The sequence below is a fragment of the Ciconia boyciana genome, chromosome 11, assembly GCF_034638445.1.
Source record: "Ciconia boyciana chromosome 11, ASM3463844v1, whole genome shotgun sequence".
Classification (NCBI taxonomy): Eukaryota; Metazoa; Chordata; class Aves; order Ciconiiformes; family Ciconiidae; genus Ciconia; species Ciconia boyciana.
This window is the reverse complement of record NC_132944.1, coordinates 17,321,782-17,335,817: the sequence shown is the minus strand read 5'-3', so window position 1 is coordinate 17,335,817 and position 14,036 is coordinate 17,321,782. Positions and strand designations below refer to the sequence as shown.

General features: G+C 62.1%; 1 protein-coding gene across 1 annotated transcript; it reads right to left on the bottom strand.

Moving 5' to 3' along the window:
- Positions 1-7,330: 7,330 nt before the first annotated feature.
- Positions 7,331-9,305, bottom strand: FEZF2 (FEZ family zinc finger 2). The gene is made up of 4 exons (XM_072876173.1): positions 8,517-9,305; positions 8,296-8,430; positions 8,068-8,200; positions 7,331-7,593 (listed from the first exon to the last, which is right to left on the bottom strand). Exons 1-4 carry the CDS (start codon positions 9,303-9,305, stop codon positions 7,331-7,333), a joined length of 1,320 nt encoding a protein of 439 aa, XP_072732274.1.
- Between the last annotated feature and the right edge of the window lie 4,731 nt (positions 9,306-14,036).

Here is a 14,036-nt window from a genome sequence, read left to right as displayed (position 1 = left end):
GTTGTATCTTTCTCATGTGAGTTGCTTTGCAAGTGTTTGGTTTTACCGCGTACAGATAGAAAGTATGCTAGCTTCTTCCCGTAAGTTTTATCAGTAGTGACGATGATCTTAAAAATAAATGTGTGGTGTTCTTTCTCCTTACTCCCAGTCGTATCACCTACCAGAAAGCCCTAATAGGCAACAAAACAGTGTGAGACGGTATTTACATCACACTTTTGAAACAGATTCAAGCAGAGCCAGCTGCCGTAAGATTATTTTACAACTATATTGCAAATTAATAAAAGGAAAATTTTGCCGTCCTTTAAGTAAATTACAGGCTCCTTGACTAATTACATAGCGTGAAGCCGCAGTAAATGAGTGCCTGCCTCACAGCGCTCTTGGGAAACGCAATTTTGGTTTCCAGACTGGCGTTTCTTTACCCATTTAGTTTGTATGTGTTCCCAGTAGCTTCGTTCGCGGTGCTCTAACTGTTGCTCAATAAGAGCTTCCGGAGGATAATTCCCTTAAGTGAACCGCATGCCTGCAGCTTTGTTAAGCGCGATCTAACCTGCGCGCTTCCCCGGCGGCTGCGCTCGGGGTCTGTGCGGGGTCTGCCCCAGGGGTAGGGTCGCTCCCAGCTGGGGAAAGCCCGAGCCGAGCGGCCGTTTGCAAGGGAGAAAGGAGGGGAAAACAAAAAAAAGAGCATTTCTCTGGCGTTTCCCCGCGTGAAATGAGGCGGCTCTGAGCGGGAGGGCGGGCGGTCGCTTCGGGGGCGCGGGGGCTGCGCACCGTCGGAACGGTGAGGAACGGTGAGGAACGGTGAGGAACGGTGCGCTGCGCTGAGCAGGCGGAGGGAGGGGAAGCGCGTTGTGTGTGTCCTCCCGCACTTCACGGCGCCGAGATTCCCAGGGGAGCTCTGGGCAGCGGGTTTGATTCCCTGGAAATGTTCGTAATAATAACCGTAACGGTGGAAAACGTGTCCGTAAATCCGTAGGGGAAGGGTCTGTATATGCGAACGAAACTGCCGCATCCCCCCGTCACCTGTGAACGGTGTTTCGAGGGAGCTTAAACGACTGCAGCCGCTTTACACTGTTTCTCGGACGTTTCTTTTTATTAAGTTTCCGGGTACACTTGGCTTTTTCCGCTATAATCAGCTTTCTTTTGCTGGATTCATTCAGTGATGCGATAATCCAATGTTGGTAATATCTCAATTCATTAACATAATGAATCAGAAGGAAGAGGCTGATTATAAATCAGAAAGCTTCTATTTATGTGAAATATCTTGGCAACTGGCAGCAGGGAGGAAGACAGTAGAAGGAGTGTCGGACAGTTAACGGGACTTTGGGAAGGCGATTGCAGGAGGTCTCGGGTGCTCTCTCTGCCGTTTCAAACGCCTGCGCCCTTCAGAGGACGATCGTGCCCATCGCAGCGAGGCAGCGGCGCTGATTTGGGGAAATATTTGGCTCCTGCGGCCTCGCTCTCCCAAGTGGTTTAAAGCGCCCAGCCCCGCTGGGTTTGGGCGAGGGTTTTGCTCCCGGCCGCCGTTGGCTGAGCAGCGCGGCGAGCTGGGACTGGGACTGGGACTGGGACTGGGACTGGAGCTGGGACTGGGACTGGAGCTGAGGCTGGAGCTGGGGCTGCCGGGCAGTGCCGCAAGAGCCCTCCTAACCACTGCTGCGGCTCCGTCTGTTTGTATCGCCGGGGCTGGGCCGGCCCGGAGGGGGCCGGGGGTGCTCGGAAAGGCTCGGCGAGGAGCCGGGAGAGGCGAAGGCGCGGTGCTGCCCCACGCCGGAGAGCTGCGGGTCCGGAGAGGTGCCCAGTCCCTGCCCCATCGGCTGGAAGTACCCCTGCCTCCGGACCGCATCACTTTTAAACTTACTCACCAGCCTGCGTCTTCTGCAAACGCAGAAGACGGCACAGATGCCAATAATTGTAAGAAAAGTCAAGTTTTGCGTTGTTTCGGGTTTATAAACTCTGGGACCAGACCCTTTTTCTGCGCTCCCTGTTTGACACCATTTTGTCTCCATCCCCGCTGGGGATAACAAGGCTTTTCTATGACAAAACACGATCTTGCCGGAGCCGCTTTAAGGCAGATTTTTTACAGATTTTAAGAGCCCCGGTGACTTTCAGCACCCCCGCTGACACGCTGTTCGTGCTCCCTCAGCCGAGGGAGCCGCGGTGCCGGGGATGCTGCCCGCGGGCTGAGCCCCACGGCCCGGCCGCAGCCACAACACCCGACGAGGAAAGGTAGCCTGCCCCAAAACGGAGAGCGGGGAAGTCCAAATGCAACTTTTTTTTTTTTTAATTGAGGGCACGTGTCGCCCGTGATTGAATCAATTAAGCAATTGCAAGAGATAAATGAGATGAATACGAATAACGCGAGCCTGCGGCTTTGGCCTGGGCAGGGTTAGTGGTGAGAGTGGGCCAGAGTGGGGTTAAAAGGTGGGGAAGGGTCGCCTGGAGGGGGAGGGAGGACGGTAGAGGCGAGCTGGTAAGAGCTTTTTCCCCTCTTTACGTGTCTGTACCGAGGACCCCGCGGTGATGGTGCCGGGCGCTGGTCAGGACCTGCCACAGCGGGGCTGCCCTGGAGGGCGGCAGGGCTGGTGGCTCGGAAGACGGTCCCCACCGAAGAGCGCGGAAGCAAAGGAAGGCGAATAGCGTGGGGCAAAGCTGGCCGTGGTGTGCGATCCGCCCGCAGGAGCCCTCGGGAGAGGAAGGGCGTGGGGCGCCCGTGTCGCCAAGCAGCCCCCCCTCCCAGCCCGGGGCGCGGGTGCCCGGGCTGCTGGCATGCCGCTCGCCCCCTCCGCCTGCGCAGCCCCAGGGCCTTCCTGCCCCCTCGCTGTCCCCTCCGCATGCGGCTGCTCCTGGGGCCGAACGCGGCCGGGGAGCCGGTAGCCCTCGCCCTGGCCGCTCTCGGTGCTGGCCGAAGGGCGATGCCCGCGGCGGGGCCCGCCGTGCCGCCTTCCCCTCGGCTGCAGGGGCAGCTGCCTCCGGCCCTCCCTCTCTCCGCGGAGAGGCAGCGCAGCCCCGGCTCTCTGGGGGGTGTCCGGGGTCCCGATCTGAAGGGGCAGAGGGGGCGTTAGGGAGCGGGCAGGGACCGCGCCGTCGGGGGCTGGGAAAGGGCCAGGGCGGTGAAAAGAGCGAGAGCCCGAAGGACAGCAATGTCCCCACCCCAACCCTGGGAGGTGGCGGGGCCCGCGAAGCCCCTCCGTGGGGGGGACCCTCGTGGGCGACACGCGGGGGCGGGCTGGCACCCTCGAGGCCCGGCGGGCTCGCTTAAAAATAATGCAAATACTTCCGTAAAAGGGCTTAAAGCGGGAGAAGGACAAGTCCTGCGGGCACCTGGGCGTCCGCGGGGACCCGGCGGGTTGGGAAAGGCATGTGTCAATTTAGCCGTAGTGTTGACTTAAGCGAAAGTGCTAAGCCATTCCTAAACCTAAGTCAATACAGACTTAAGCCAAAATTGTTATTAACGAGCTCTAATCTGATTTGAGAGCCTCCGAGCGAGCCGTGTCTACACGAGGGGAGAGGAGGCGCGGTGCCCTGCGCTGCGCTCCGCCGTGCCCGCCCCCCCGGCGGGCCGCAGCCCGGGGCAGGGGAGCGAACGCAGCCCCGGGGGGGAGGAAGGCGGGTTTCGGGGCGGCGATGCCTCCCGGGGAGAGCCAGGCCGCCGTGGTTCGGGCTGACCGGTGATCTCCCTCTGCGGGATAGCCTCTTGAAACTGCACCCAGCCGGGCTGGCGTGGGGCCCCCTTTCCCGGGGGGCGGTGCGGGGTGAGGCCAGGCTGTGCAAACGCCTCCGGGCCGGGCTGGCAGCGGTTTGCCCGCGCTGGCTGCAGCGGGCCTGCCGGGCCCCTCGGCCGTGCCCGGCCCGGGGGTGGTGCCGAGGTCCGGCGGCTCCGCTCGCTCGGGAGAGGGCCACGCCAGTGCGGTTTTTTTTCCCCGTCCCGATGGGGCAGTTGAGCCCTCCACTCCACCCCCCGGTGGGGGCCTTTCTTTTCTTCCCCACCAGCTTTGAGCAGCCCTGTTTCAGATTGGCCTTTTTATGTTTGATATAAAGAATAGTTGTTGGCCAATTCCATCTTTTCATCGCTGCTCTCCAGGCCCGGGTCCAAGCGGCTTGTCAGATGCTCATTAACTCCCCCTTTGGCTCTTTCCAGTGTGTCTCCTAAGCTCATTGTGCCAAGAACTAGCGCTTCTTTCTCTTTACACGGCTCCCTTTCTCTGCTCCATCAGGGAGACAAATTACTTTCCAAAAGGGATCGCCAGGGATGGTTTAATGAGAATTTCTCTAGGGCTGGCCGTGGAAATCAATGTAGTTAACATTCGGTGCACTTAATTGGACTTTTCTCTTCTGCCTCCTTCAAAAAAACTCTGAAGCTATCCTGTTAATCTCTCATTTGTAATCAATTGTGTTGACTAAACAAAAGTCTAGGTCGTCCTTTCTTCCTGTCCCAGACAATCCTTTGTTGCCTCTAAATGCCTCATTCTTGAGTGCTCCTGGTCGTGTAGATGGGTCCGATTGTTGACAGTTCATTATTGCGCTTTTGTCCATTTAATCTCCCTCGCTGTGTTTTGCATGTGCATGCCTTAATGAGCTCCGTTGGCAATTAACATGTTTCTAGCAGCAAACTGGTTGCTCAGACGTTTGGAGAGCGGAGTGCAGGGAAAAGGGCAACGCAGCTGCCTTTAGGTTGTTCGCTTCCCGGTGCCCGGCGCGCTGCCGGGCCCCGGCGGGACGCACCTGGGTGCCGCCTGCTCCCGGGGAGGCGGCGGGCCGGGCCGGGCCGGGCCGGGCGGGCCGAGCCGAGGGGGGAAGCCCGGCGGGGCTGGCACGTCGCTCCCTGCGCGGAGGCACCTCTAACCCTCCCCCCGAGGCACCGGCACCGCTCAATCTGTTGTGTGCGCGGCTGCGGCGCCGGGAGAGGGGCTGTTGTGCGGGTTTCGTGTTATTATTGAGGCTTGCTGGCAAGAGTGCCGAAGTGTGAGCAGTCGTGGACAGCAGAAACATCTTGTGAGGGAGAAGATAATTGGAGTCTCTGGCGTGTGTGTGTCTGACAGAGCCGCCCCTCCCCCGCGGTCTGCGGCTTGTGTGTGCCGGGATCCGGGCGAGATCCCGGGGGGGCCGGGGCCGGGGCCGGCCGGCGGCGAGCGCGATGCGGCGGCCCCTTCCCAGCGCGTCCGAGGCCGGGGGGAGCCGGAGCCATGCCCGGCCCGGGGTGGGCCGCCCGCCGCCCCCCAGGCGGGCCGAGGTGACCAAAGCCGGCCGGCGCGGCCCTTCGGGGTGCCCCGAGGATGCCGCACCCCCCCACCCCCCCCCGCAGACGGCTCCGTAAACAACGTCGCTTGTACAAAGACGCGAAAGGAACGCGCTTCCTTCGTCTCCTTCCCGGGAGCAGGTTTCGCACCGCTCTCGCCCATCGGGAGGGCCGGGGAAGCAGCCTGCGCTGTCTGCGGGGCCCGCAGCCGCGCCTGGCTGCCGCTTTCGGCAGCCGGCTGGCAGCCCAGACCTCTTCCCAGAGCCCGAGGTGCGGAGGAAGCGCTGCTTCCCCCGGACCTGGCAGCGGGACCGGCTCCGCGGGCTGCGCGCACCCCGCTCCCCTCCTCCGGGACCTCGTCCTGCCATGGCCTCCCCCCGCGCGGTGTCCTCGGGCAGAGGGGGGCCCTTCCCGCTGCCCCCGGCCCGTGGGCTGTCCTGTCCCGCCCCGCCCGTCGCGGCGGCGGGAGAGCCGGTCTCGGCCGGGGTTGCAGCCGCGACCCGTCTGCAAGGGGCTGAGCTACAGCCCCTTCGCTTGGGGGACGGTCTTTCCCCCCCAAGGTTTCCCAGAGCGGTGACTTACGGCGACGGGGCTTGCATTTTTCTTTTTTTTTTTTTTTTAATTTCCTTTTAACCTGAAACTATCCCAAAATCTTTTAACAAATTCTGGCACCATCCTTCCCCGCTGCCAGCATCACTGGGCATCCTTTCCCGCTCCTCACCCGACCCAAACCATCAAAACGATACTTCTGGCACGTAAAAATCCACACCCCGAGAAACTCTGAAATCGCGCCCGTCCCCTCCAGCGGGAGCACGGGGCCCGACAGCCCCCCGGCCCCAGCCCCGGCCCCAGCCCCAGCCCGCTCCTCGGGGAGCGCGGAGCATCGCAGCCGAATAATGAATCCAGAAATCCGGAGCGAGGGGTCGCCTCCCGTCCCTGCGCTCGGCGGTGAGCTGTGCTCGTCCTCGCCTCCCACCATTTAACCACTCAATTAAGCGGGGAAAGGTGAACTCCCCGCCACGCCATCCCCAGGCGTTCGGGTGTCTCGCTCGCTCCCCTCTTCATTGGCAAGCCCGGCCCGAGCAGCACGCACACGCACGGCCGGCTCAATCTCCTTTCTCCGCTAGAATAATATTGTTCCTAACGACGTGGCCGGAATAGACACTTGCATATTAAAAGTGGAGGGGGGGGCGAGATGAGAAGGGAATATTTAGTGTAATCCAAGTGCTTGATTATCCATATTCTGATCAAAAAGAGTTTCTGAGGCCTGCTGGGAGTGATTAGATTAATGTAATGCGGTTTGAAGGGTCTGTGTTTTCTCTCTTAATTTGGGTCATTACTCGGAAAGCAAGCATGAGATCATTTCATCTGCATGCAGGGAAAGATAGTCATTCAGGAGCGGTTTAAAGACGCCGTAATGAACCGGCCCCGGTAGAGCGGCGCTGGGAAACCCCGAGCCACCCTTCGCGCTGCCGGCCCGGGCCGCGCAGCCCCGCCGGCGGGTCCCGCACCGGCGCTGCCCCTCTCCCGGGGGGCCGCAGCCCGCCGGAGCAGCCCGGTTCCCTCCCGCCCTCGTTTTGTTTCCTCCGGGGCCCGCGGCGCCCGGCTGCCCGGCGGGCTCTGGAGCGGCAGGGCCCGGCTCCCCGCCGCCGGCCCGGCTCCCGGAGTTAAGCCGCGTTTACGCGGGGGACAGCGCCGTTCAGCCCGGTCCCCGCTCGGACCGGGGCCGAGGTGGGAAATGAGACACCTGCGAAGGGCCGGTTTATTGTCCCATGATAGATATATATAGATATATATATATATTCCTCACTTATTCGAGCGTACATTTAAAATGGAGATTTACAGACACGTATAAAGAGCGCTGTCCTGGCGCCGGGCGGGGGGTGGCCAGCCCGGCCCGGCCCGGCCCCTCCTGACCGCTCCGGCGGCACAACGCGCCGTTAAATAAGATTCCTCTTATATACAACTGCGGCTCGGGGTCGCTTGCTACCGGCGGCTGAGCTCGCTGGGGAAAAGACAGAGAAGGAAAGGCTGGCTTGGATAAATAGTGCTGGCCTGGTGGAGCAGGTCCGAGTGGGGCGGTGCGCCGGGCCCTTAGCTCTGCCCGCTGCGCCCAGGGTCCCGCGGCGGCGGCGGGGGAGCGCTGGAGACGCTGTCGTGCAACTTTCGGACGTGCTTCTTTAAATCAAAGTTTCTGCAAAATCCTTTCCCGCAAGTGACGCACGTAAAGGGCTTCTTGTCGTTGTGGGTGTGCATGTGGAAAGTCAAGTTATAGATCTGGTGGAAGGCTTTGTTGCAAATGGTGCACTTGTACTGCTTCTCTCCGCTGTGGGTCAGCTTGTGGTTCTTGTAGTTGCCTGCGAGAGAGGAAAAAGGTGGAAAAGGGGGTTACCCGAGGGTGCCCGGGGCCGCACGGCGCGCAGGTAAGGCAGGGCAGGGCAGGACGGGGGGGGGGCATTAGGGGCCGTCTCCCCCCGCACCCCCGTCCGACTTGTCAAACTCGGTCCCCGTCAGCGCGGAGCAGCGCGGAACTGGCACGGCACAAATGAGCGGCAGGGTCAGCCCGCTGACCCGCGGCAAATGGAGGGCTCTGGATTAGGACCAAGGCCCGGCACCTCTCATTTAAAAAGCATTTAGGGAGAACCGTCAGCAGTCCCCGGCGATGCGGCCCGGCTTAGAGGGAAGGTAATTGGGAGCGGCGGCGGCGGCTCTGCCCGCGCCCCTGTCTTCCCCCAGCCGGGCCGGGCTCGCCGCGTTTAATCCCCGCTAATGATGGGCGAGGGCCCCGCGGGGGCCCCCGGCCCGGCTCGGCCCGGCCCGGCTCGGCTCACCTTTCTGGTGGAAGCCCTTGCCGCAGAACTCGCAGACGAAGGGCTTGTAGCCGGCGTGGATGCGGATGTGGGTGTTGAGCGTGGAGCTCCTGTTGAACGCCTTCCCGCACTGGTTGCACTTGTGGGGTTTCTCCTGCACCGGGGGGCGAGAGGCCGGTCAGGGGGGGCTGCGGGGAGAGCAGGGGGGGGGAGCCGCCGCCTCCCGCACCCCGCCCGCCCCCCACCTACCTGGGTGTGGATGATTTTGTGCCGGCACAGGGTGCTGGCCTGGCGGAAGCCCTTCCCGCAGACCTTGCACACGAACGGCCTGGCCCCCGTGTGCACCGGCATGTGGCGGGTGAGGTTGTAGTGCGCGTTGAACACCTGCGGGGAAGCGCCGGGAAGGCGAGGTCAGGCACGGCGGGGCCGCCCCCAGCCCCCCCCGCCCCCCGAGCCGGCGCCCCGCTTACCTTGCCGCAGACCTCGCAGGTGAAGTTTTTGGGCTTGCCCTCCGCCGCGCCGCCGCCGCCGCCCCCCAGCTTGGCGTGGCCCTTGGGGGGGCCGCCGCGCTCCGCCGCCGCCGCCTCCTTCATCACCTGGTCCAGGTGTCCCGGCAGCCGCTCCTTGTGGGCGAAGGGCGGCGGCGGCGGCAGCTTCTCGGCCGCCAGCCCCGCCAGCTTGGCGTTCTCCAGCAGGAAGAGCTTCTGGTGGGCCGAGAGCCCCCCCGGCGGCGGGGCGCCCAGCAGGCCGGCGGGGAAGAGCTGTCCGTGCAGGATGTCGGCCGGGTGGTACGCGGCGTCCAGGTAGTTGAAGTAGTAGAGGGAGCGGGGGGCGGCCGGCACGGCCCCCGCTTGGTGGATGACCTGCGGCTTGATGAGCCGGCCGCTGGGCTGGCCCAGGGCGAGCTCTGCCTTGCAGCAGACGCCGCAGTTGGCTTTGCAGAGCCCCGCGCCGCCCCGCAGGCTGCTCTTCCACAGCTCCGAGTAGTTGAGGAGAGTCTTGGAGGGCACCTCGTAGCCCAGCGGCGGGATGGGGATCACGCAGGGCAGGGGCGAGCAGAGGCTCAGCGGCTTCTTGCCCGGCTCCGGCTCCGGCCCGCCGTGCCTCTGCTCGAAGGCTGGCTTGGGCTCCGACGTCTTGGCCATGATCCGCTCGATGGAGAAGGCCAGGGTCTTGGAGGGGTTAGCGGCGGCGGCCCTGCCGTCGTGCCGGGGGCAGGAGGAAGGCATGACCGTCTCCAGCGACCCCGAGCTCGCCATGTCGCTCCGCCGTGCGGGAACTTGGTGTGAGCAGCGACTCGCTCCCGCTCTCGGCTCTGCATTCCAGAAAAGCCAGGAGACAAATCAATTTAATAAGCACCTTGTTCTCCCCCCACCCACCCCCCCACCGGCACCCCCTCCCTATTTACATTCAAATGAACATATCCAAGAACAATGGCACGTAGGGTACCAGATTACTGCTCATTAAGCGGAACACGCTAAAGTAACATGCAAGCTAGACCTTGTTAGTATTTAAAAAAAAGAAAGAAAGAAAAACCTCCCCCAGCCCCATGCCACCCAGCCCAGCCCCACCGATGGCCGCGGCCCGGGAGGTGTGCGGGGGCAGGGGCGGGGGGCACGGTGAGGGGCGGCGGGGCTCGCCTTGGGACCACTTACCTTTGCCCAGCGCCGGCGAGACTCATCCAAGCAGCGCGGTGTGGCCACAGTCACATTTTGATAGCAAACATCTTCCTGAGCGTCAGATCACGGTCTCGTACATTTAAAGCTGACATCACATGAAGTCACTTCGAGCAGAATGACATGGGGATGCCACCATGGATCTTCCCCGAGCCGAGGCGCCGGGCTGGAGCGCGGTGGGTTGGGGCAGAGGGAGGAAGAGAAGCCCCCCCCTCTCCACGCACAATTTCCTTCCAGTTTAAGACGCACAAATCGCTCGTGTGCGAGCTGGGTTTTTTCCTCTCTCTCTCCCTTCTTAAAAAGCAACTTGCAAAGCAGAGGAATCGTTTTGCATGTGGCAAATTAGAAGGCAAGTGCGATTCACAAGTTGGGTGGAAAAGAGTGCTCCAGTTCTTGCTGGGGTTAGAAGAGCCACTCCGAGTGAGCGTGAGGGTTTTTTTTTTCTTCTTCTTCTTTTTTTTTAAGAAGGGGGAGAATGAATTTTTTTTTTTTTTTCCTAAAGCAACTACCACGCAACCATGCTCGAGTTATTTTGGCAACCCATCTGCAATCAGCTCCGTTGCAACCGAGCTGGAAGATAATTAATAAATTGTCACTTATCTGCGAGCCTCCCCAGCATGTATAAATTAATAGCCAACCCATTAATTAGGACAGTGTATTAATGTTAATTAAAGTAAGTTTAATTCCACCCCCCTCCCCTCTCAGGGTAGCTGGTGATTAGCCTTAAATAAACGCGGAGAGAGTCGAGTCCAGGGCTGGGTTTTCGCTGCTTTAAAATAAATAAATAAATTCTAAAAAGGACCCGTGCGCTGCGAACGGGAGTTTTGCAAATTGTCACCCCGAAAGGTGCCCGCTTTCCCGGGGGGCGGCCGGGCGGCTCCCCCTTCCCCCTCTAGCCCTGGTCCTGCCCGTGTCCTTGCCCCCCCCCCAAATAGGCGACACCGCATTATAGCGCCTGGCTGCCGGGGGTTCTTCCCTTCCCCTCTCTAATTAAAACGACTTGATGCGGGAGGGGAGGATTTGCAGAAACCTCAGATGCGAGGACGGGGTAATTGGGGGAGTCCCCTGTCCACCTGTTTGAGGGGGCCCGGCTGCGGCGGCAGCAGCTCCCCCGGCCCTGATTAGCCGCCCGTCCCTCGCCGGGGCTATTCAGCCGAACCAATTTTCCTCCAGCGATTCAGGGCGCTCAATTCTCTTTCACTTGTAGCCACTATAGCGCTGCGTGGAACCTGGTTTTGTGTGTTTCTAAAATAAAGGGGAGGATTATCCAGGGGAGGATTATCCGGGGGAGGGTGGGGGGGAGCGAAGGGTTTAGATTGAGCCTGGCCAGAGGTAAAGCAAGCAATGAAAAGGCCCCTATATATATATTATTTTTTCCGCCTCCCTAGCACGCCTAAGAAAGTTTGGAGGAATTCGGGGGTTTTGTGCGGCGCTGACAAAGCCGCGCCCCCTCTCCCCGCCGGGGCAGCTCGCTGGCGGCTGTTTGCAGACAGGCTTTTTCACCTGCGAACCACAACACGCTCCAGAAACAAACTTTGAAAGCGGCGGCCGCCCCGGGCTCCCGGCGGGCGGAGGGGAGCGCCCTGCCCCGGGGGACAGCCCGCCTGGGGGGGGTCCCTCCGCCTGCAGCTTCGGGCGTTGGCGTCCCCCAGCCCTGCCCGCTCCATCCGCCCGGCCTGGGTCCGACGGGTCAGCGTGCGAGGGAGGAAACCGCCCCGCTTTTGGGGGGAGAGGGTGGGACGGGACCGCGGAGAGCCGCATGCACCGGCACAAGCCGCGTCCGGTGGCTGGGCTGCGGGAGAGCCCGGCTGAGCCCCGGGGAGCCGCGCCGAGCCGAGCCGCGCTGCCCGCCCAGCCCGCGCCTCCTCCGGGCAGCGGGCAGGCTGCGGCTGGGCTGCGCTCGCTGCCGGGGCTCGCCGGCTTTAGCAAAGTATTTAATTAGCCTCCACAAACTTCTTTTCCTCGCCTGCAGATTATACTGAGTGGAGGGTTGGGAACTATTTTACACCTTGCCACTCACATGTTAATTAATCTCTATCTAACCCTAATTGCAGTTTATTCAAGCACCGCTCAACAGCTCACCCACACAATAAACACTGGGGCTGCTTTTATCCATATTACTCCCCGCTCACACGTTGAGTAATTAACTCCAGTACCAACTAATAGTGCAAACAAATATTTTCTGTAAACGAGATGATTTCGGGCAGGATAAAAGAGGGCTGCGGAGCCGGGGCTGGGAGCTCGCTGCCAGCTTCCCCGCGCCGCCCTCGTCCTCGCCGGGGTGTTTTCTGGCCCGGCTGTTCCCTGGGCCGGGTCTCTCCCTCCTTCCCTCTCTGGCCCAGGGGATGGCTGCCGGCTCGCCGCTCCGCTCCGCCGCCCCGCTCGGGGCAGCGGGTCCCGCAGGCCTCGGGGCTCCCGGGGGCGAGCAGCGGCGGCGGGGGCCCCGTGCAGCGGCCCCGGGGCCGCCTCCTTCCCGCGGCCCGAAGGAGCCCCCGCGGAGCCCGAGGCCGGGTACCGGCGCCCGGCCCGGGCTGTGCCGGGCCGCTGCCTCCCGGCCAGCGAGGAGCCGGGGTACGGCAGGCCTCCTGCATCAGTGCCGTGGGACCCCAGCTAAGACCCGGGCATGGGAGCTCAGTATTTTAATTGAAACCGCAGGTTTAGGCACAGCTGGAGGCCGTCTCCATCGATTCGACTTCTGCTGTTCCGGCAAGCGTATCACAAATGACTGACTTGGAGCCCGCTGCCCCGGCCGCGCCGCCCTGCCTTCGCCCCGGCTCTGCCGTGAGCGCCGAGCGGGGCCGGCGGGACTGCGGGGGGAGAGGCGGCCCGGCTCGGGCGGGCTGCGGGGTCCCGGCCCGGCGCCGCTTTCTGCCTCTCGCGTGGAGGCTGTTCTCCCGTGGGGTTTCAATCCCGCACCCCCTCATCCCACCCCCGGCGTTTGGAGGGGAGAAACGGTTTGCGGGTTTCTCCCTGCGAGGCGCACGCCGCAAAAGCCTCCCGCCACGCAGGCACGATCGCTCCCGCCGTTAGTTCTGCGCCGCTGCCCGCCCCAGAAAAACGACTGCGGGGCCGGGACGGCCGGGACGGGGTCCGTCCCTGCGCGGGGCTCCGCCGGGCTCGCCCCGGGGCTCGGCGAACGCCTCTTTTCACCGGCTGGTCCCGTACGCGCCCGGCAGCCCCAGCCCCAAACGCTCCCCGGCCGCCGACATCGAACACCGGCGGGGGGTTCCCTTTCGGCCCCCGACAACCAGACCCGCTCGGCGAGGGGCTCCCGGGGCTGCGGCCCGGGCGGGTCCCGGCCGGGCGGGGAGCGCAGGGCCCCGCAGGCCCGGCCCGGCTCCCCGCGCCCCTCGGGCCGCCCCCGCCTAGGTAGCGAGCGCTGGGCGTTCATGGTCCACTGGAAGGTAACTTCGGATCCTCCTGGTTATTTAACTTGGCAGCTGCTTAAACTCCCCAGTGGAAGCTGCCGAAAGTTATTAGCATTATGGTTCGATCTCTCTGAAATGGTGGCTTTGATTTCTATGCTGCTTTGCTTTTTATATGTATTTTTTAAAATACTTTTTTTTTTTTAATAGCAGAAAGTGATGGACGACCAGGCAAGCCACCAGCCCAGGCAATCAGGACGGGGCTGCCTTTTGCAAGGCGGGGGAGCAGCTTCTGATGTGGCTTTGTAGCTTTGTGGCTGGTGCAAGGTGCGGCGGAGGGGCCCGGGGTCGGGCTGGGAGGAGAGCTGGGCTGCGGTGCTGCCCGGGCCCTGGCCCTGGCCCCTCCGCGCTGGGTTTGGGTCTGGCTTGGTGCAGGGCAGCAATTACGCCCTCAGAGCGCTGCCCGGGGGTGGCCCCAAGGTGTTTGGCCGGAGTTCGGTTTGCAGTGGTCGGAGACAGACGCTTTTTGGACAAATTGGCAAGAAAAGAAGGGAGAAATCCAGATAGTGAGTTTGGGGCTAGGGTGAAGAGGGGGTTGTTACCCATTTGACTGCTTCCCGTTACCCCTTTGAAACTACGATCCCTCGTGTGACAGGAGCAGTGCCAACGCCTCAGCCCCCGTGGGCAGTCCCTCTCACCCCGCGGGGCCCGTAGGGTCGGTGGGGTGACCCTGCTGCCGCGTCACCCAACAGGGACCGCCGCGACTGTGCGTGGGGCAGGGGCAGCGCATGGCGAGGCCACCTCAGCGTTGAGTCCCTCCAGACTATTTTTTCAGCCCGTTCACTGAGTTATGCACCCATTACTGTGTATATGTAAGCAGATAATTTTAATTTATTTCATTTTGATTTTTTTTTTGGCATAATGAAACACTACTGGGGAGCTAGGTTTT

Coding starts and splice junctions, on each gene's coding strand:
- FEZF2 (XM_072876173.1), bottom strand. CDS start 9,305: ATGGCGAGCTCGGGGTCGCTGGAGACGGTCATGCCTTCCTCCTGCCCC. Junction 8,431..8,516: donor CCTGCGAGGTCTGCGGCAAG/GTAAGCGGGGCG, acceptor GCTTCCCCGCAG/GTGTTCAACGCGCACTACAA. Junction 7,594..8,067: donor CAAGGGCTTCCACCAGAAAG/GTGAGCCGAGCC, acceptor CCTCTCTCGCAG/GCAACTACAAGAACCACAAG.